General features: G+C 58.7%; 1 protein-coding gene across 2 annotated transcripts in view; it reads right to left on the minus strand.

Annotated features, from left to right (window-relative positions):
• PER2 (period circadian regulator 2) overlaps positions 1-20,944 on the minus strand; it is a 40,046-nt gene that overhangs the window by 12,851 nt on the left and 6,251 nt on the right. The window contains exons 2-18 of one of the 2 annotated variants that reach the window (XM_052636570.1): positions 18,193-18,255; positions 17,419-17,666; positions 16,710-16,772; positions 15,608-15,762; positions 13,692-13,813; positions 12,500-12,701; positions 8,615-8,666; positions 7,151-7,293; positions 6,766-6,844; positions 4,514-4,620; positions 3,793-3,946; positions 3,494-3,602; positions 2,801-2,926; positions 2,116-2,200; positions 1,522-1,684; positions 1,311-1,435; positions 418-582 (exon numbers count right to left, since the gene is read on the minus strand). In XM_052636570.1, the coding sequence (XP_052492530.1) occupies positions 418-582; positions 1,311-1,435; positions 1,522-1,684; positions 2,116-2,200; positions 2,801-2,926; positions 3,494-3,602; positions 3,793-3,946; positions 4,514-4,620; positions 6,766-6,844; positions 7,151-7,293; positions 8,615-8,666; positions 12,500-12,701; positions 13,692-13,813; positions 15,608-15,762; positions 16,710-16,772; positions 17,419-17,648 (2,080 nt within the window). In that variant the 5' untranslated portion in view covers positions 17,649-17,666; positions 18,193-18,255. Of the gene's footprint in view, positions 1-417; positions 583-1,310; positions 1,436-1,521; positions 1,685-2,115; positions 2,201-2,800; positions 2,927-3,493; positions 3,603-3,792; positions 3,947-4,513; positions 4,735-6,765; positions 6,845-7,150; positions 7,294-8,614; positions 8,667-12,499; positions 12,702-13,691; positions 13,814-15,607; positions 15,763-16,709; positions 16,773-17,418; positions 17,667-18,192; positions 18,256-20,944 lie in introns of both variants that reach the window. The other variant, XM_052636569.1, reaches the window with a different exon arrangement.

Below are 20,944 nucleotides of genomic sequence, written 5' to 3' on the forward strand. Positions count from 1 at the left end.
TCAGCGTGTCGCCCTTGGCTGTCCTGTCCTGGCTCCTGTTCTCCAACAGGGGAGGCCCGGCTCGCCACCCCACCCACGGCAGTCGGGAGGTCGGGGGGCCTCGTCCCTGGGGTTCTCTCAGCACCAAGCAAGGGGGAGTCCTGGCATCCCTGCTCGCTCCCAGGAAGCCCCTCTGTGTTGACACCTGAGTGGACGCCTGTCCCAGGAGGAGCCGGAGTGTGGCGGGGGCAGAGGCAAGGGTCACCACCCCCACCCTGCACGGCACGTGCCTGGACTTCCTGGACACCCCGTTACTGGGCTACGTGGGCGCTCTGCACTCAGATACACTTAGAGAGGATCTGGGGACGCGTGGCAAAGCTCCCGCTCTCTACTGTCAGAGTCAGACTGCTCCCGCCGTCGCCCAGGACGCAGGCGTACCGAGCTCTGGCGGTGGCTTCTTGTCGCCCACGTGGACGATGGTGCTGCTGTAGCTGCACTGGCTGCTGAGGGACGCCACGCTCTCCGCCTTGCCGGGCAGCGTCAGCGACGTCAGCCGTGCGCCCACGTCCGTGCGGCTCTTCACTGGGGAGGGCGATGCTGCCTCTTTACAGGAGAAAAAGGGAAGCAGACGCAAAACCGCGATAAAGGTGAGCTGCCGGCTCACAGCAGAGGCCGGCTGGGGGCACTCCAGGACCCGGGGGCTCAAGTCTGCACTCGCCCTGCCAGGGGACACCGTGCCCTCGGGGGGACGGCAGAGACAGGGGACTCCGAATGGGGACGGCGGCTCCCTGACACCCCACGTCCTCTGGGAGGAGGCAGGCGCCTGGGCTCGGGGCCTCTGTCCAGGCCTGTGGGGAGCTGCCCCCTGTGGCCCGGGCCCCTCTACTGAGGGCAGGCGAGCAGCTGGGCTCCCTCTGTGGGCTGGGGCAAGCTCCACCAGTCACCCGGGCTTCCATCAACCGTGGAGACCCTGCTTGTGGTCCTGGTGAGGACCACTGGTGATAACCGCACATCCAATCTCCTCTGACTCCTGCGGCCGCTGACACTCAGAGGCCAGTCCTCCTCTGAGACACAGAAATGGGCCCGCCCGATAACACCCTGGCTTCTGGCAGCCCCGGGGATCCTGTCCTCTAAGTCTACCTCTAGCTGGTAAGGAGGTTCTGAGCCATTTTGGTTATTTACGTCAACAGCTGACCCCCCCCCCCACATGTCCTTGACACCGCTCAGAACCCACAGGGGGAGGGAGAAGGGGCCCCGGGCTCTCAGATAAGGCCTGCTCCCGAGAGAGGGGATAAGTGGCCAGGCGGTCACAGCTCAAGCAGACGCGGTACCTGCGGCGTGTGGCCCGGGGCCCGCGAGGGCCAGGCGCTTGTCGCCGGCCTGGGGCGTGGGGAGGCTCGCAGCGAACTCACACTTCCTCTTCAGGGTGGCCGCCTCGCTGCAGCTCTCCAGGTACCTGCGGGCGGGTCGGAAAGGGCTTCATGTAACCGAGAGCCCAACCTCGGGCGCCACTGGCGGGGAGGGAGGCCAGAAGGGCCGCACCTGATGACGCCGTCCAGGCAGCTGATCTGCTGGTAGGAGGCGGCCGGCGGGTCCCTGCAGGCCAGCCCCTCGGGAGGGCTGGCCTCGGGCAGGCTGGCCCCGGAGCTGTCCTTCTCGGCAGCCGCAGCAGCTTTCATCGGAGTCGGGGAACCGCTCTGCATTTCTGGAGCAACAACAACATTGTTCTTTCCGTTAATACCTGTTTCCCCCAGTGCCCACTGTAAGGTTACAGAGCATTTCAATTCTACTGAAAGGTAAGGCCGGGGCTCAGCATGTGCCGCACCGACGCAGAGACCCCGGGGCCAGCCTGGGAGTCAGGCAACCCCACCAGGCCAGCGGAGGGAGCTCTCTGCAGAGAGGGACCAGGGGGTCGTGGGGCAGAGGCACACACCTGGCCACACCTCGTGGGCCTCTGGGGGCAGGGCCCCCTGGACAGGGGCTGTGGTGTGGACCCCAGGCCGAGCCCTGAGTCAGCACGGAAGCGAACGGTCCAACTCGAAGGGGAAATTCCCTGCATCCAGAGTTTGAGTCATACCCGCCTCCCCGTCTTGCCACACTGAAGCCTCGCTAAGGAAATGCTGGATCATTTGGTACCTGAAGCTGGCTTGCTCTTTTGTTCTCCAGATTCATCAGGGTAATGACTTTTGCTTTTGGCCTTGTTACCATTTTTACAAATTTCCTTGAAGAAAAACAAAAACAAATGAACACATTACTCACCCCAGGAGACCCTGCAACCTGTGCCCGACAGACTGAGAAAGAGAAAAGCCCAGCCAGCCCCAGCAGCAGAGAAAGTGAAGTGAAGTCGCTCCGCCGTGTCTGACTCTTTGCAACCCCAAGGACTGCAGCCCACCAGGCTCCTCGCTCCATGGGATTCTCCAGGCAAGAGAGCTGGAGTGGGCTGCCATTTCCTTCTCCACAGCAACAGAGAAGCAAGCTCTGTATGAGATCTGAGACCCAAGCAAAGCAGATTTTACGATTCTGAAGAATAAGGAATAAAGTGAACGTTAGGCTACACTGTCTTCTTTCTAAGCCTAATCCTACAGTTTGATCTTCACTTTTGTCTGATTTGCCTGCTTTAAATAGTTCTCACCCACACCTGTAGCCACAGCGTGCAGCTGCTCCCACCCTTTCAAGGCTGGAGTGAGTCTCAGGTGAGCCGAGTTTAGAGCAGCCAGAAGCAGCTGAGGTCAGACAGGCCTGGCCCCAGCGAGGACTGGCCTCAGAGCGCACGGTCACCCGCGTCCCGGGTGCTGGGCAGAAGGGGCCGCGGGGCACGTACGGCTCTCCTCCGGCAGGGGTCCTCCTGGCCGGCGCTGTCGCTGGAGGAGGTTTGGCTCATGAGATGCTCGTGGGACCCGTTGCTGCCCAGGCTCCCGTAGCCGCTGGAGCCGCTGTGGGGCACGGGCTGTGGAGACAGCGGCAGGAGGAGTCTGGACAGGTGGCACGTGGTCCCCCGCTGACTCTCAGAGAGGCCGTGACCTGCCGGGGGGTGGTGGCCCTTGGTGGGCACCAGGTGGGGCCAGGCTTGGGCCCAGGGTCGGGCGGTGGTGGGCTCCCTGCTTCCAGCCATGGGGCCAGGCCTGGATCCCAGTCCCCAGGGAATCCATGGCCACGGGGTTGAGAGACAAAACAAGGTGCCCGACAGTACCCCCAGCCCCTGGGCACCGAGAAGCAGGAAGTCGTTCCCGGGGCCCAAGTGCTCACAGGAATTCTTCCTGAGGGCTGTGTCCCTAAGGACGGGAGGGGGCTTCTCCAGTCCCCTGGGGCCAGCTCGGCTTCCCGAGTTGGAGGGATGCCCCCACCCGCCTCCACCCACGGGGACCACAGCCGCTGGCCCAGGGCTGCGAGTTGCGGACACCAGCGCGAGGGTGCAGGGTGGCGCTGGAAACGGGAGACGGGCCTGGGAAGGGGGGCAGAGCCTGGTCTGGGGGCGGCTCTGGGCTGTCTAGGGGGCAGGGGGCAGCGCACCCACCTGCAGCAGCAGCCGGTGGATCTGCTCCATGAGCTCCTGGACGCTGGGCTGCGGGGCCTTTTCCTCCAGGCCCGGCGGGGCAGAGAACACGTCCTCGTTCAGAGGCCCCCTGCCGGGTTTCCATTGTCTCTGTGAGTTGGGCCCCTGCCTCCTCCTCCCTGCAGACCCCCTGGGCTGCCACCTGCCCGCTCCCCGTCCACCTGGGGGAGGCCCCGCCCCCCGGGGGGCAGGTGCGTGGTGGGAGGTGGCCTGGGTCGGCCCCTCCCAGCTCCCCGCGCCCCGGCCCTGGGGGCACTCACAGCCTCACTCTGTGTCTCCCAATGATGAAGGAGATCTTTCTGCTCCAGGGGTTGATGAAGCTGGACCAGCTGGTGTCCAGTGTGACGTACTCCCCATTTCGGGCGCGGAACCGGAGCGGGGAGTAGTCGAAGGGCTGCCCCCCAGACTGCACGACTAGGGGAGGGAGGACAGAGTTCGGGATGTGAGCAGATGCAGCCGGTGCTTGCAGTACAAGACACGCGGAGATGCACTCAATCTTGGAGTCACTTGAAAACTCCGGAGACACCAATACCCCTTCAAAGCCGCTGCTCTGGATCTTGTTTTCCTTTAGGCTGCACACGGGGCTGCCTGCAGCAGTGTCCTCGTGGATTTTAGGACACGTCCCTGCGAGCCTCACTGGTCTTCTCCCAGCAGGATACTCAGTGTCGGCTGTCTGTGGGCTTGTAGGACCAGGGTTGTCCACGCCCCTGGCTTGGGCCAACCACCCTACTCGCCCAAACCCTGCCAGCTGACCCTGTCTCCTCTCTTCCTCCCTGCTGGTGCAGCCAACAATCAAAACGGGACATGGAGGACTCAGGCGGTGGGCTACTCTCAACCACCAGGACTCAAGGCAGGCGGTGGGACAGCCCTTGCCCGCAGCCCCCTGGACCGGTCCTGGTGGGTGCTGACCTCGGGAAGACACCCCCAGACTGCACTAGCTTTGCCTACACCCCCTGGAAGGACTGCGAGGAGGGGACTTACTCTTCTTGTGGATGGCGAGCATCAGGGGCCTGTCGCTGGGGTGCAGCTGCACGAGCACGGGGGTCTCGATCAGGTCCTGGGGCAGGTGGCCCAGAAGAGGGACGGCCCTGCAAGGCCAGTGACGCGGGGTCACGGCCGCGCTCAGGATGCCGGCCAGAACACGGCCTCCAGGAGCGGCGGCCGGCCCATCATCTCCAGGAACGAGGCTGGCTCCCCACTCCCTAAAGACCAAATCTGGGTACCAGTGCTGACGAGGCAACAGTCAGGCTTTTCTTTAATTGGCAAACCGAGGGTGCAGCATCGCTGAGGGTCTGCGACCAGAAGCCAGGCCCGTCACAGGCTCAGTGCTTAGACCTGAGGCTGACTTCCTGAAAGAGCCCATCATGACAACGTTTTTGTTTTCTTCTAAGAGCTTTTCCTTTTAGGGTGTCCTGAGTTTGGCCAGACACGGCCTGACACGGACTTTCTGAAGCAAGTTTGCCCGGACCAGGGCAGCCCTGCCCGTGGGCATCTCCCCAGCTCCAGGCGTCCTCCTCCCGCCCTACCTGCGGCTACGGTGTCTGGTCCCCAGGAGCCGCCATCGCCGACTGGGACCCTGCCCTGTGCCCATCAGGTCTTCCCTGGGTGCAGCTGTTTTGCTTTCTGGGCAACGTTTTACACTGGACTTCTGTAGTCCCCCCTTCTGCCTCTGTGAGTCCTGTCCCTACTGTGGGTCCTGACCCTCGTCAGTCCAGCACCCTCTGGTGGCTCAGCTCCTGTTCTGAGTGGCATCTCAGTCTCCCTTCTCAGCAGGCCGGTCTCCCTTTCATCCCAGCAGCTGTTTCTCAAGCTGACTTCTGCTCACGTGGAGCAGCTCCTTCTTTCCTTAGAGCAAAGCCTCCCTGTTCTGTGTGGGGAGAACTTCCTCGTGGGAGTTCTTTGATTGCCTCTTTCTTGCCTGGGGCACGTTCTGAGCCTGGTATTTTCCTTTGGACAGGATGTACAGCACATCCTGGCCAGAGGGGGAGGAGGAGAAAGCAGAGGAAGAGGGGAAAGGAGCCCTGGTCAGCCTGGGCTCCGTGGGCTGGACTGTCTGCTGGGCATACTGAGCCAGGCTCTGCAGCCTCTTGGCCCACAGTGACCAGCTCACCAGGCCTCCTGCACACAAATGAGTGGACACCTGGGGCAGCTGCAGGCAGGAATGCTTAGGCTTTTGGAGGTATAAAAACTATCCTGGGGTTGCTTCACAAATGCAGCTCCTAGGCCCCAACCTCCAGGATCCTGCTCCCCAGGGCCGCGTGGGGCCTGGAACCTACACCTCAAAGCTGCAGGTGGCTGGTCACGCACACCTGAGCAGCCTGGGGCTGGGGAGGCTGATGGGCCTGGCTGCCGGAGAGCAGGCCGCCTGCAGCCAGGGGCAGGGGCACCCAGTGTCCCTGGGCCTGGTGCAGGCGGTGGGGGGGCCTGACCCTGCACAGACACCCTGCAGAAAGCCAAGCGAGCTCCCTGTGGGTCTTCCCAGGAGACTTCTCCCAGAGCCCTGCTGGCAGAAACAGCAGTAGCATTCTTTGTGTCTTCATGCCCGTACCTAGGAGCTGAGGAAGTCACACAGGGACCCTGAGCCACACCTGTGAACCCAGAGCCCTCAGAACGGTCAGTGCTCCCGACCCCAGCAGGGCCATGGGCACCGACTACAGCACCCTGCGTGGAGGACCCAGGCGGGGAGCACGGGAGGGCTCTGGGCAGAGGTATGGCGGTGGCCCCTCCCTGCAGCGGCCTGTGGCAGGCAGGCTGGAGACGCACTTCTGCTGGGGCCTTGCCAGGGTGCCTTCAGCTTCAGTCCTAGCACTGGCTGCACCAGCCTTGATGTGTGCGCCCGACTTCAGAACTAGGTTTAGACCAGGGTATGCAGACAGGCTCAGCTAGAATGATGACCAGCTCCCTAGCATGTCTCATCTATGTAGCGTCCATATCTTAGGAGGTTTTAGTGTGATTCTATAATTATTTCATTGTCTACGTATAGTGGAGTGTTTCCATTGATTATTACACACAACATGCAGCCTGAGCTTTTGCTAAATAGCTTCAACATCAAAATCACGAAAATTCATTGAGCTTTATTTAGTTATTAAGTAACTGCCAAGACAGTGATGAGCCAGAAACTATCTGGGGCGGGGAACCTGCTGCTGTGAAGGGCACGGCACCGACTCCAAGGCCAGCGGGAGGGCAGGGGAGAGCTGGCTGGGTGGGGTGGGGACCCGTGCTGCCTGGCTTACCTTTGGTCCACGTCCTGGAACAGACAATTGGGCGAATGTGTGGTCGTAAAAATTCTCTTTTCAGGAGGGATTCTAGGGGCTGAAAGAAAAGAATTTCGCACAGACTTCTGATTCGAATGTGGTTATATTAGAACAAAGTTTGTGGCCGGGGAAGGGGAGGGCAGCCACAGTCCAATGACGCCTGGACCCAGTGAGCGATGCGGGCCCAGAGCCTCTGGCCGACAGGGAGGAGGTGTGGAGGGGCTACAGTGACACAGGTGGGTGGCGACCGAGTCTGGAGGGGGCGAGACCCTGCCTGAGGCTGGGAGAGGCGGCGCCGGGAGCCCACCAGACAGACACACATCTGAGCCTCGCACGGAAGCCGGGGAGCAGGCTGGCCCATTACCTTCATAGCCCGAGTGCACTCTCTCCGCCAGCAGCACGCAGCAAAGCTGGCTCTCCGCGCCCTGATGCTCCCGCACCTGGGCCAGGTAGGGCGTCATGCGGAACGGGTGGTAGCGGATCTCGCTCTCGTGGTTTTTGCCGACACTGCAGAGGAGGGCGGGAGGAGAGGCCGGGGATTAGGGCAGAAGGACTCATCCTTTGTTGCTGGTTACCTCTCCCCCAACAGCGGCTGCTGTGTTTCAGCAGTCCTTTACTTATTGCACAGATGTCCACGGAGCCGAGCAGGGCCCCTCACCCAGCTCGAGTCAGGCACGCTCCCTTGGTTTCTGATTTGTGCCTCCAGCCTGCAAACGGGTCTGCGACCCACCACCCTTCTCCTCTGTCCTTGCTCTCGGACGTCTGGGGACAGTGAGGCGACCATCAGACAGCCACTGGCCTGAGCAATGGGAGCGCTTCCGGGGCCCTTCTCTGGGGCAGTTTGCACTTTAATTGGGGGAAGGGCTGCTGCTCCAGTGCGGGGGTCCTAGCCCCAACTCCTGAGGGTACCCAACTCTGGCTGGAGTCACTCCTGACACTGTAGCCGGACGTTCAACGGGTCCCTTGATTCAGGGCCACCGACCTGTGGGCTCTCCCCGAGAAAACACACTCAGACCAAAGGCTACACAAGCTTCCAGGGTCCTCACAGAACCTGTGGGGAAAGCTGTGGGCTCTCCCTGAGAAAACACACCCAGACCAAAGGCTACACAAGCTTCCAGGGTCCTCACAGAACCTGTGGGGAAAGCTGTGGACTCTCCCCGAGAAAATACATTTAAACTAAGGGTTTCATGAGCTTCAGGGGTCTTCACAGAGCTGTGAGGAAAGCTAAGGGCTCTCCCTGAGAAAACACACTCAGACCAAAGGCTACATGAGCTTCTAGGATCCTCATAGAACCTGTGGGGAAAGCTATGGGCTCTCCCTGAGAAAACACACCCAGACCAAAGGCTACACAAGCTTCTGGAGTCCTCACAGAACCTGGGGTTCATGTCTTTCCAAGCGGGGGGGAGCTGGCCAATTTCCCAGGTGACAGATATGAGTCTGGGCTGCCCAGGCTGACGTTCTTCACGAGGAGCCGGTCAGTCACCCCATGGTTGGCCCGTCTCTCCTAACTCCCCAGGCACATTTAAAATGCGGCTCGGGACTTCCCTGGCAGGCCAGTGATTAGGGCTTAGCGCTGGCACTGCCAGAGCCCCGGTTCGATCCCTGGGCGGGGAACTAAGGTCGCACAAGCTGAGCAGCATGACCAAAAAATGAAACAAAACAGAACGGCTTGGCCTATGGAAGCGTGTCTTCACGCGGACTTTTCAGGACACGCGTGCCATGCAGCAGAGGTGCCCCTGCTGAGCCTCCACCCCAGAGAACGGGGCCTGGGCAGGTGGCGGGGCGAGGGCACTCCCGCACCTTCCCCACCTTCAGGAACTGGGCTCACCTGACTCGGCAGAAGAAAGACTTCTCCTCCATACATTCTTGAGTAAAAGAGTCTGAAAGAGAAAGTCCCCGTCACACGGCTGACCCCGGAAGGCGCTTTTATTTCCTACAGATGAGGCAGGAGAATCGAGAGTCAGGGTGCGAAGCAGGTTTACCTGCCACCGAGCGGAGCCCTCAGGGTACAGAGCTCTGACTCCAGTCCTGACCGAGGTGAGGGCTAGTTCACAAGTGAGCACTCACGGAACCATGCCGTGCTAACAGCACTTAACTTTGGGAGCTGTGCTCACTCGTGGGCAGAGTGTTTGCATATAAACACCCGAGTGTCTCAACCCAAGCATTTTTGGGGGGACTGCTGTTCTTCACGTGCTAAGTCCACTTGCGACCCCACGAACTGCAGCACGCCAGGCTTCCCTGTCCGTCACCATCTCCCGGAGCTTGCTCAAACTCACATCCATTGAGTCGGTGATGCCATCCAACCATCTCATCCTCTGTCATCCCCTTTTCCTCCCGCCTTCAGTCCCTCCCAGCATCAGGGTCTTTTCCAATGAGTCAGCTCTTATTCACATCAAGTGGCCAAAGTACTGGAGCTTCAGCTTCAGCATCCGTCCTTCCAATGAATATTCAGGACTGATTTCCTTTAGGATGGATGGTTTGATCCCCATGCAGTCCAAGGGACTCTCAAGAGTCTTCTACAGCATTACGAAAACATCAGTTCTTCAGCGCTCAGCTTTCTTTATGGTCCAGCTCTCACATCTGTGCATGATTACTGGAAAACCATAGCTTTGACTATATGGACCTTTGTTGGCGAAGCGATGACTCTGCTTTTTATCACACTGTCTAGGTTTGTCACAGCTTTTCTTCCAAGGAGCAAGTGTCTTTTGATTTCATGGCTGCAGTCACCATCTGCAGTGATATTGAGGCTCAGGAAACTAAGTCTGTCACTGTTTCCATTGTTTCCCCATCTATTTGACATGAAGGGATGGGACCGGATGCCACGATCTTAGTTTTCTGAATGTTGAGTTTTAAACCCGGCTTTTCACTCTCCTCTTTCCCTTTCATCAAGAGGCTCTTTAGTTCCTCTTCACTTTCTGCCATAAGGGTGGTGTCATCTGCGTATCTGAAGTGAAGTGAAGTGAACTGAAGTGAAGTCGTTCAGTTGTGCCCGACTCTTAGCGACCCCATGGACTGTAGCCCACCAGGCTCCTCCATCCATGGGATTCTCAAGGCAAGAACACTGGAGTGGGTTGCCACTTCCTTCTCCAATGCATGAAAGTGAAAAGTGAAAGTGAAGTCGCTCAGTCGTGCCCGACTCCTAGCGACCCCACGGACTGCAGCCCACCAGGCTCCTCTGCCCGTGGGATTTTCCAGGCAAGAGTACTGGAGTGGGGTGCCATTGCCTTCTTGGTTATTGATATTTCTCCAGCAATCTTAATTCCAGCTTGTGCTTCATCCAGCCTGGCATTTCACAAGATGTACTCTGCCTAAAAGTTAAATAAGCAGGTTGACGATATACAGACTTGATGTGCCCCTTTCCCAGTGTGGAACCAGTCCGTTGCTCCATGTCTGGTTCTGTCACTTCCTGACCTGCATACACGTTTCTCACGAGGCAGGGGAGGTGGTCTGGAATTCCCTTCTCTTGAAGAATTTTCTACAGTTTGTTGTGATCCACAGTCAAAGGCTTTAGTGTAGTCAATAAAGCAGATGTTCCAGAGAGTTCTGAAACTCTCTTGCCTTTTCTGTGATCCAACAGATGCTGGCAATTTGATCTCTGGTTTCTCTGTCTTTTCTAAATCCAGCTTGAACATCTACAAGTCATCAGTTCACATACTTTTGAAGCCTCACTTGAAGTATTTTGAACATTACCTTGCTAGTATGTGAAATGAGTGCAACTGTGCGGTAGTCTGAACATTCTTTGGCATTGCCTTTCTTTGGGATTGGAATGAAAACTGACCTTTTCCAGTCCTGTGGCCACTGCTGAGTTTTCCAAATTTGCTGGCATATTGAGTGCAGCACTTTCACAGCATCATCTTGTAGGATTTGAAATAGCTCAGTTGCAATTCTATCACCTCCACTAACTTTGTTCACAGTGATGCTTCCTAAGGCCCGCTTGACTTCACACTCCAGGATGTCTGGCCCTAGGAGAGTGATCACACCATCGTGGTTATCTGCGTCATTAAGACCTTTTTTTGTACAGTTCTTCTGTGTATTTCTGCCACCTCTTCTTAATATTCTCTGCTTCTGTTAGGTCCAGACCATTTCTGTCCTTTCTTGTGCCCATCTTCGCATGAAATGCTCCCTTGGTGTCTCTCATTTTCTTGACGGGTCTCTAGTCTTTCGCATCCTATTGTTGGTAATAGAAGCAACTCAGGGCATTTCGCAGCTTACATCAATCCTTACTTTAAAATTTAAATGTCTAGTAAAAGCATGAGTTCAACTGGGTGACCTCATTAGAGACGAAAGAACAGTGTTTTCATAATAAACACGATTCAAGAAAAGATGCCTTAGATTTTGGTCTTTCTCATAAAGCTTCCTCTACTCAGAACAAAGAAACCACCACCAACAACAAAACATAAGGAAAAGTAGAGAATTACTGGTTAGGGAAAATGATATGAAATTACTGGCCTGGAAAGGCCTTATTTTCTCTTCAGATAAAGACGCAGTCCCAGGCATCCCAGGGGGGCGGTGCCCGTTCACGCTGTGAGCCCACACGCAGAGCGAGCTCCCTCCTCGCAATGACCGAGAGCTGAGTGGTCCTTCTAACACTGGCTGCAGCCTTGAGCGATCTGGCTGCACAGTTCCTGGGCTGGGGCTTCAGGTGAAAGCAGACGGCTTGACCCGAGAAACGTGAAGCACATATGCCCCTCGTTATGAGTCAACCTTAGAGCAAACTGTGCCCTGGCCCCGGCTGTCTGGGCTCGGGGAGGAACAGCTGCTGAACTGGGGCTCTGACAGCGGTGGTAAGGGCCTCACTGCCTGGAAGCAGGGGAGGGGAGCCCCACGGCATGGAGGGACCCGAGATGCAGGCGGAGGTGGATGTGGGCGGAGGAGCATTTTGATGGGAGCGGAGACCTGATCTAGAAGCCAAGGACAGGAGTCAGTTTTGGGGGACGCAGCCAGTTTGGGGGGATCTCTTGGTCGAGATCATGACCAAGGTCCAGCTTGTCCGGAGCACTCCTGGTCCCGTCCATTTCCTGCTCATCTCTCCTGACTCCCTGGGGCTTCTCCTGTTCGGGTCCATCTCAGCTTCAAGAACTCAGAGCCCACAGAGGGGCTAATGACCGTCTAGGCACAGATGGACACACACTGCAGGACAAGGACGCAGGACACTTGACCGTGAGAGCCCCGTGGCCAGGAGCAGAGTGGGCGGTCTGGGAGCCCTGGGGCCTGGGGACGCAGCTGCCGTGGTGGATCCCCGGAGCCCGCAGAGCCTGCAACAGCCAGCTGGGTCTGAGCTGGGAGGACGGCGTGGTCTGTGTTCACGGAGCAGCGGTCTCGCGGAGGTGCTGAGCTTCCCCTCCGCACTAACATCACCACACCACCTGCAGGAAGCCTTCCAGATGTGTCTCTGTCTTTCTCCCCTCCCTGCAGCCTCGCCTCCAGACTTCAGCTTCCATCACCTTTCTTTCCAAGATACCTGACATCCCTTAAAATCTTCTAAAGCCGTTTTCCCTTTCTGAAATCTACAAAGACTTTTGTCCTAAATTTATTCTGAACAAACAACCTTTACACAGACACGCCAGCCCCTTTGGGAGGGCACGCTGGGGGACTGCAGCGGAGTCCCGTGGAGGGGAGGTGGGCAGCGGCCCCACGTCAGGGGTCGCCCTGCCCGGCCCCCAGCCTGCTGGGCTGAGTCCTCCCCGTGCTGCCCAGGGAGAAGGGCCCTCACCTGCTTGGCGGCGGTCACTCCAGGGTGGCAGCTTGTACGGCGTGGTGGAGCTGTGGAACACGCTCACGTCATGGGGCGCCAAGAACTCCACAAACTTGGCGTTGTAGAAGGCATCCCTCTTACAGCGAAAGATGGAGGCCACTTGGTCAGAGATGTACAGGATCTTCCCGGTCACCAGGGACACAGCGGCCACAAACATATCCTGGGACGTGGAGAATGTGATCCTGGTGAGGCCGGGCAGGAGTGGACTGGACAGGTCACCCTCCCCGGAATCGGGGTCCCCCCAGAATTGGGCCGAGGCATGGGCAGGGAGCAGGACAAGTGAAGGGTCGTGGACCCCTCTTCCCAGCACGGACCACAGTGACTGGACTTCTTCTCTTACACATACGGGGTCCCAATGGGATACTGTTTGGAAAAGCACGTGGGGTTCCACTGCCGAGCAGAACCCCGGCTGCGGGAATCCTCTGCAGCTGTCCCCCGCCCTGTCTTTGGGCATGGCACTGCTGGCGGCTAGCCCAGGTGACCCAGGAGTTGGCAGGGGCCTCACCCCTGCTCCCCCCGACTGTCAACCTTTGCAGCGCATGTCTCTCCCGGGCTCAGGGCTGCCTGGGGGGCTGGAGGCATTGGGGCCCTGGCCCAAACCCAGGCTCTCCCGGCCAACTGGCCCTCTGAGCTCGGGGCTGGGGTTCCCCATGGGCTAAGGGGCTCCCCTGGGGTTAAGCTGCAGCGGGGCACTGGAGGAGTGGCCTGGGAGGGTCAGGAGCCCCTTCCTTCTCCAGGCCAGCACCGCTGTGCTTCTGGGACCTCGGGGTCCCCACCTGCCCTTAAGTCTGCTCTGGTGACTGAGAACTGGGGGCGACTCACCCCCCTTCCCAGACCTCAGGGTGGGCCCCACCTATGGGCTACTTGTGTCCCTCCCGTTCCCCCCATCTTGGGGGCTCACTCTCACGCCCTTGATGTGGGGTGGAGTCGCTTGGGCTGCGAGGGGTCAGCCTCAGAGAGCAGCACAGACTGGCACACGGCCGCTGCTTCTGAATCCCTGACTTACACTGTCTTCTTAAGGAAGGAACCCACTTCCTGAAACTCCCGGCCCTGCTGCTATGAAGCCAGGGCTCGGCCGGCTCCCCCCGGGAGACTTGGCCAGTGGACATGAGCTTTCTGGGCGAAGACCCGGGTCGGGTCAGGTGCTCACCACATTCTTCACGATGAATTCGGAGGTGATGCCCTCGATCTCATGCACGGTGAAGGAGGGCACGTGGGTGCTGCAAGGGTGGTTCTCGCTGGACATCAGCAGCTGGTAGTACTCCTCACTGGCTGTGGAGAGACCACAGGGAGGGCTCAGCTCAGTGCCTAACTCATGCCTTTCTCATGAGAAAGTGGGCACAGAACCAGAGAAGTGTGAAGGCTGAACAAACAGAAGTCCAGGTGTTTTCCCCCTGAAAAGTCAGACGGCCTTTGATTACAGAACTTTTAAAATCATTCTCAGGAACCTCTCAGGAACATTCCCAGGCTTCTCAGGAACACGACCACACAGTCCACCTGAGCTCGCATCCCCCACAGGCCTGTCTTTGAGATACTATGACACACCGCTGTTTCCAGGCAGGACAGTGGGACAGGCCCTTGTACCCACCCCCTTGGTGGCCAGACGCTCCCATCTGGACACAATCGACTCTTAGAAACACACCTGGCATGGCAGCCCAGGGAACAAACTGCACAAGAGAATGAAAGATGCTGGCCACTCATCCTGGGACACCACACAGGGTGAGAAAGCCACTCTGCCAGAGGGGCCCCAGGCGGCCGGCTTCGGTGGCTGAGCCGTCCAGAGGGGCCCCAGGCGGCCGGCTTCCGCGGCTGAGCCATCCAGAGGGGCCCCAGGTGGCCGGCTTCTGAGGCTGAGCCATCCAGAGGGGCCCCAGGCGCGGCGTCCAGGGCTTGGGCTCCCGGGGGTGGGCTGCAGGCAGAACAGTGCCCTAGAAACGCTGGCACCTCTTCCGGGTCACGCTTTCCTTACCTGCCCGGAGGCAGGGGCACCTGTGGTTACCTGAGACCCAGGGCAGGGGCACCGGCTCGGTGGAAGGCCAGGTCACAGAGCTGCTGAAGGAAGACTAAGCTCTACTGGGAGTTATTCATGGGATGTGGGATTTACTGAAACGCAAGGCATCTGAGCATTCTGGAGCCTGCAGTGTTTGTTCGTGGATTCCCGCGCTGCCTCTGTGAAGAGTCCAGCACACATGGTCTCAGGTAAACGCCTCAGCTGATTTTGCTGTGTGCATGCTCAGACGCTTTAGTTGAGTCCAGACTCTTTGCGACCCTAAGGACTGTATCCCTCCAGGCTCCTCTGTCCATGGGATTCTCCAGGCAAGAATACTGGAGTGGGTTGCCATGCCCTCCTCCAGCGGATCTTCCCGACCCAGGGATTGACCCTGCGTCTCCTGCGTTGCAAGCGGACTGTCTACTGCTGAGCCACCAGGGAAACCCTTCGATTCTGCTGTTCTGAAAGCTCTTCTGTGTTCTTCCATCGAGTGATAAAATCTGAACAGACCCCCAGAGGGAAGCGGCATGCAAATCACGCGGGCCGCTACTGCCTGGGGTGGAGATGGGCACTGGGCCTACCTGCCTGCCTTCCTGGTGGAAAGACAACCACAGCAGAAACTCACACGTTTAGAAGAATGAGGCGATATCCTCCTTGTATCCCCTCACCTGATTTTTTCAAGGCAAGCCCTCAGCGACAGGCTGGCTTGGGTGTGGGGGGTACTCACGGCCCCAGCCTGCATGCACGTCAGCACTCTCTGGCCAGAGCCAGGAAGGCACTGGACACTCCGGAACGTGACAGGACCCCATGCTAGAAGGCTCAAAAGCTCCATCTTGTATTAATAAACAGGTTTCTCCTGTTGGCTGGCTTTCTACCTGCTTTTCTTTCTTTCCTCTAAAAGTCACATACAATAGAAAACTTCTGATGAACTGAGGTTTTCAACCAGCTGCGATCTCAGCAGACTTCTGTGATTTCCTTCTGCTATTTCAGGACTGAGTTTCAGAAAATCAACCGAGTCTAAGCTCTGATCTGAGGAGATCTGAGACTCACTGCTACAGGTTGGAACAAACACCTACCTTTTACTTGCTTCACGCTCCTCAGGGCGTACTTAAGGGTCGCCAAGGTGCTGGCCTTCCCCTTGGGCTTCCTGTCCGCGGGGAGGTGGACCTTCAGCTCCTTCAGGGTTTTGATGAGCTCTCTGTGGGCGTCGGCTTTGGTGGACTGCTCGCTGCTGCGGAGTTCAAGAAGGACACGATCACCCTAAGTGCCGCCTTCACTGTGCCTCTGGCCCAGCTTCCCCACTGGGGTGGGAGGACGCTGCGGTCTGCGTGTTCTTGGTGGGCACGCAGGATGCAGGGGTGCCCCTGCCAGCTGTGAAACCAAAACTTGCAGACATGCCTTGTGTCCCTCGTAGGGAGAGGAACCGTGCTGGGAGAAGCAGTATTCTACCCAGGTGAGCGCGGAGAGCGTCCTTCCTGCTGGCTCTTCTCTACCAGCAAGGCCTACTGGTCCACCCATCACCTGACCAACCTGCCCCACTGCTGAGCCCTATCTTTCTTCTGGTCTCAGACAGAGAAGGAGTGAGTGACGGAGACCCCAGGGGACAGCATGGTGGCGTCCTGGGACAAAGATGTGAAACAGTGAGAAGAGAGGAGAGGAGAGGAGACCAAGTGTACAAGGAGGATCTTCAAATCCAAGGATACAGGGATGTGGGCACTTGCAGAGGGGGACAGGCTGTTTAGACAGAGGATCCAGACAGTGAGGGATTGGGCCTCGGGGGTGCTGGCATAGCGCCCCCAGGCCCGAGACTGAGGTCTGAATTTTGCCCCAGTGGTGATGGGAAAGCGTCTGTCAATATGAAATTAAGGACATGTTTGTCACAAACACCTAAATAGAGAGGTCAGGAACACTCCAGGTACGTGTCTGAGATGCAGACAAGGCCTGCCAAGTCAGAGCCAGAGGAGCTGCAGGCCTGCAGCACCGTCAGGGGCTTGGAGCAGCCTGAGGGGCCAGTCGTCTGAAAGGACGAGGCTGGACTCACAGAGGGCACAGCTGCCCAGACTGATGGGCTCCAACAGAAGCTTGAAAATAGTCACATCACCCCCACAACCTCGTCTCATGACAAACCCTTCTATCTCTCCGAAGGCCCTGAATGGAGGGAGTGGTAACTGGCCTTACCTGCAGCCGCTGGTGGACAGGTGGTGTTCAGACTTTGCCATCATCAGGCCAAAGGTTTCAGGACTAAAAGAACAAAAATAAATGCAAAACTCAGAAGAGTGTGTCCATCCCTGACCTCCCCATCCACCCAGGGATGACAGGCTGGACCACACCGCAGCAAGTCAATCAGGAAAAACACGAGGTTAAGAGAAAACGAACGGAAAACCTCTGGATGCCAGATAAGGAAGTGCTGGGCGATACACATCCTAGGCTAGAGTAGCAAGTTCATGCTCTGTAAGCCACTCAGCATCGTTCAGGGTTTCCTGACTCTTCTGCCTCCCGTGATCTTGTCATCTCATCATGAATCTATCACAGTCCTACACCCATATCACCATTATGAGGAAGGACAGACCTCAGGAGAGTTCAGTTGTTAATAAGTTAGTAAGACAGAGGATGAGATGGTTGGATGGTATCACTGACTCAATGGACATGAGTTTCAGCAAGCTCCAGGAGCTGGGGATGGACAGGGAGGCCTGGCGTGCTGCAGTCCATGGGGTTGCAAAGTGTTGGACACGATTAAGCAACAGAACTGAGTTAATGAGATTTTCAAAAGTCCGGAGACACTTGATCATCATGACTTAAAGACTGCAAAAGCACCCACGCTAGCTTGGAATGAGACACTGAGAAAACAAAGGCCTGGCCTCGCCTCCGGGGCCTCAGCCGCACCCACCCCTGGCGCGCGCTTGGCGGCCCCAGCAGCAGCCCCGGCTCCCGGCCGCTGTCTCCACAGCCGCTGTGCCGCGAGTCCCGCCCCGTCGAGCCGTTCTCACTGGTCTCGTTCCCGCTTGAGCCACCGCTCATGTCCACGTCCTCCTGGAGGGTGGCTTGGCTGGCCCGGGGCTCCGCGGGCTCCTCGGAGGGGCTGCTGGGGCTGGGCATGTGGTTGGCGCAGCCGTCCATGCTGGCTCCGGGGCAGAGCTGGCAGAACAGAGACTGTGGTCAGGCGCGCGAGGGCAGGCGGCCTGCCAGGAGGGATGCCCTGCCGGAGCCCTCCTCCAGGTTCGCTCGGGGACACAGGGTCAGCGGTGTGGCTTCTGCGCCCTGGGTCCCCAGCTGCCCTGAACTGGGAGGGCCGCCACAGCCCTGGACACCCCCTTGCTGATGGCCCTCCCGGGGATGGGGGTGCAGCGGGGTTCAGATATCTCAGCCATCACAAGTTACGGGAGACCCAGAGCCAGGCTGCGGGCGGGGAGGCTTCAGGGGGAAATGAGGCTGCGGGAGGGGGGTTACTGCGCGGAGAGGGCGGGGCGGTGGAAGCCCTCATAGCGGCGGGGGGTGGGGGGTCCATACGAGGCCAGCGTGGGGCCCACACTTTGTGGGGTCCATGCAGAGCCTGGATGGGTCGGAAGCAGCAGACTCTGGGAACTTCGTTTATTTGGACAGAAAGTTTCACTTCGGGGCTTTAGGGGGTAGGTGGGCGGAGCGGGGCTGGAGAGAGACTGACCGGTTGTAGGCTCAGGTGAGTAAAGACAGTGAGGACCCAGGGCCGGAGGGCTGCACGGGAAGCCTAGGGACGGGAGACTGAGAGGTCACGGGGCGAAAGCAGGACCCTGGAGGGTGCCTCCCCAGGGTCCCGGCAGGACGCAGACCCTCCTGCAGACCCACAGAGAGCTGGATGGAGGCCCCGCACGAGTGGATGTGGTCAGGGTTGAGGAAACTGCAAACGATGAGCAGCTCTGGGGCGACCAGGGGTGTGTGTGGGGGGCTGTTCTCTCCCCTGGGCCTGGAGGGGCAGGAGGGGCCAGCAGGGCCACCGCAGCAGCGGCGCCAGGCCACCTGCGGCCTGGGGGTAGGGGCATAAACCCCGCTCCCCTCTCCTCCCGGCCTTGGCGGTCAGGAAGCCAGAAGGTGGGGGGACACACAGATGCGGTCCCCAGAGGCCAGCCTTGGCCCTGAGCAGTGGCGGGAGAGCTGGCGGGCCCAGGCAGTGGACCCACCCCCCAATCCAGAAGGCAGAATGTGCCCCTGCAGCTTTCTTGCGCTCAGGGGCCTGGACGAGAGGCTGCAGGGAGAGGACTCTGGCGGATGTGGCTCTGCAGACAGGGCGGGGGGCGTGGCGCGCACTGGCTCAGGTAACCCCCATGGTCGCTGTCCACAGCGCACCAGGATCCCGTTCTCGGGAAAACAGGCGGTGACTTGCCCAGGCCACACACACAGCAAGAGACAGCGCTGGATTCAGGGCCCCCTCCTCCGGGGCCCGTGCAGAATCCAACCACAGCGCTCTTTGCAAAACAAAAACAGCAGGTCTGATCAGACCCTGTCTGGTTCCCGAACCAGTCAGCAGAAAGGAGCCAACACGCGGCTTTGGAAAAGGAGTGCAATGAAGACGAGAAATACAACCTCCAGGGCACAAGGAAACAAGCACGTTTAGGACAGCATCACCGGTTCTGTATCACAAACAAAATCAAGAAATGATGGATTCAATGAAACACGTGACGACAGATGAGCTAAAGCTGCAGACTGAGGTGAAGGGTCACATTAGAACAGAGAATTAGAAAGATAAAGTTTAGACTCAGCAGTGGAAAGGATGAGAGTGCGAAACGTTTTAAACGTGCCCCGGGAAAGGGCTGATATTAAAGTCACATTTTTTTACCTGCAGATAACAGCTGTTTCTGCAAAAGAAACCATAACAATGAGACAGAAACTACAGAGAAAGACACACGTGCAAGGAAAGCATCCTGAAGACAGATTTGTATGTACCTGACTCCCTGAGCGCCCGGCAAAATCACGTGAGAAGGGTCGAAGCCCAGCTGCATCCTGATGAAATGATGTTTTCAAGGAAAAAGAAAATTCCACCCATGGAAAAAGCAAACAGTTTCCCTGCGAAGGACGCTAAGTCACGCTACTCTTGGATGTCTCTGCTGTGATATCAGATCTTCAGAAGAGAAAGTCTGCATGCCGAAAGGAGACAGCCAGGGCCACAGAGGAAGGCTGTCAGAGCATCTGACTGTGGTTTTAGACAGCTGCTGTTTACTGGTCCCGAATCACGAGAACCTCAAACGCCAGCTCTCTGCTGCGAAAGTCAGGAGCAAACAAGCACATCTACCAGTTGGGCTTCAACATTCAGGGAAGTTCTAGCTAACGTGATAAAGAATGAAAGGTGCTAACGTCTGGGAAGAGAGAGACCGAAGACTAAGAACAGGCTGTTTCCACACAGAGAAGCCCCAGGTAAGAGCTATTGACCTGGGAAGATGCTCCACCTCGTTAAGACACGAGGAAACACGCAAAGGATGAGGCTTCCAAGGGGGAGCAGACCAGCAGCATCCTGGGCTGGCCAACAGGAGGGCTCCTGTGCTGGACCAGCAAAGTCTTCCTGGAGCGGGGGTTCTGGGCACGTCCAGCCACGCTTACAGCCTGGCCCCTCCTCATGCCTGGGAAGCTGCTCTGTCCACACAGAGACGTGTGAGTGTGGGGTATGTAGGAAGAAAGACCCGGAAAGGACCACCGGCAAGGAAGCCACTGGCATCGTGTCCACCTGGCCCACGTGGCTGGGCCCAGCCTCAGCTGGCCCTACTGCGGTCCACGCGGGGCAGCTGAGCTCCTCTCTGCCCGGGGCGCAGAGCACGGCTCTGCTCTGCACGGGGGTCGTCAGCGCGGTGGGGCCCGGGACCTCCCTGCAGCCACCCCCGGGGCCCAGGCTGGGCTCCGACCTCAGAGGCCTGGCGCCTGCTGCAGCACACAGCCCGGCAGCTGGCCCGACGGCCGCACCAGCAGCTCCGCCTTCTCCCGGCCCTGTGGGCATGGCGTCCCCTGTCTGGCCTTGCCCCCCGGGGTCACCGAGATGGCCGGGGCGTGGGAGCTCTGAGTCCCTCCCAGCGGTAGCCCAGGGCCTGGTGCACGGTGTGAGGGCACAAGCCAAGGGGAGACTGCACCCAGTGAAAGGATGGGAGCCAGGCTCACTGCTGCGGGAAGACCCCGGGCACAAACGGACGGCCACAGAGCAACGGGACCCGCCGTAAGGAGGACGGGGGCGCTCTGCAGGGCTGACCCCAGCCCGTCTCTGCCTACAGCGCTGGGGCCGGTGAGCACAGAGAACGGATGGCCTTCTCGCCCTCGTGGAGCTCACCTTCAAGTGCGGAAAACAGACTGTCCGGGAGGGAACGGCGTGCAGGGCAGATAAGGGAAGCTGAGACGGAAGCAGAGCAGGGCTCCAGATGTGGGAGCGGCTGGGTGTGAATCAGGAAGGGGGGCCAGGG

This window comes from Budorcas taxicolor, chromosome 3, assembly GCF_023091745.1.
Source record: "Budorcas taxicolor isolate Tak-1 chromosome 3, Takin1.1, whole genome shotgun sequence".
Classification (NCBI taxonomy): Eukaryota; Metazoa; Chordata; class Mammalia; order Artiodactyla; family Bovidae; genus Budorcas; species Budorcas taxicolor.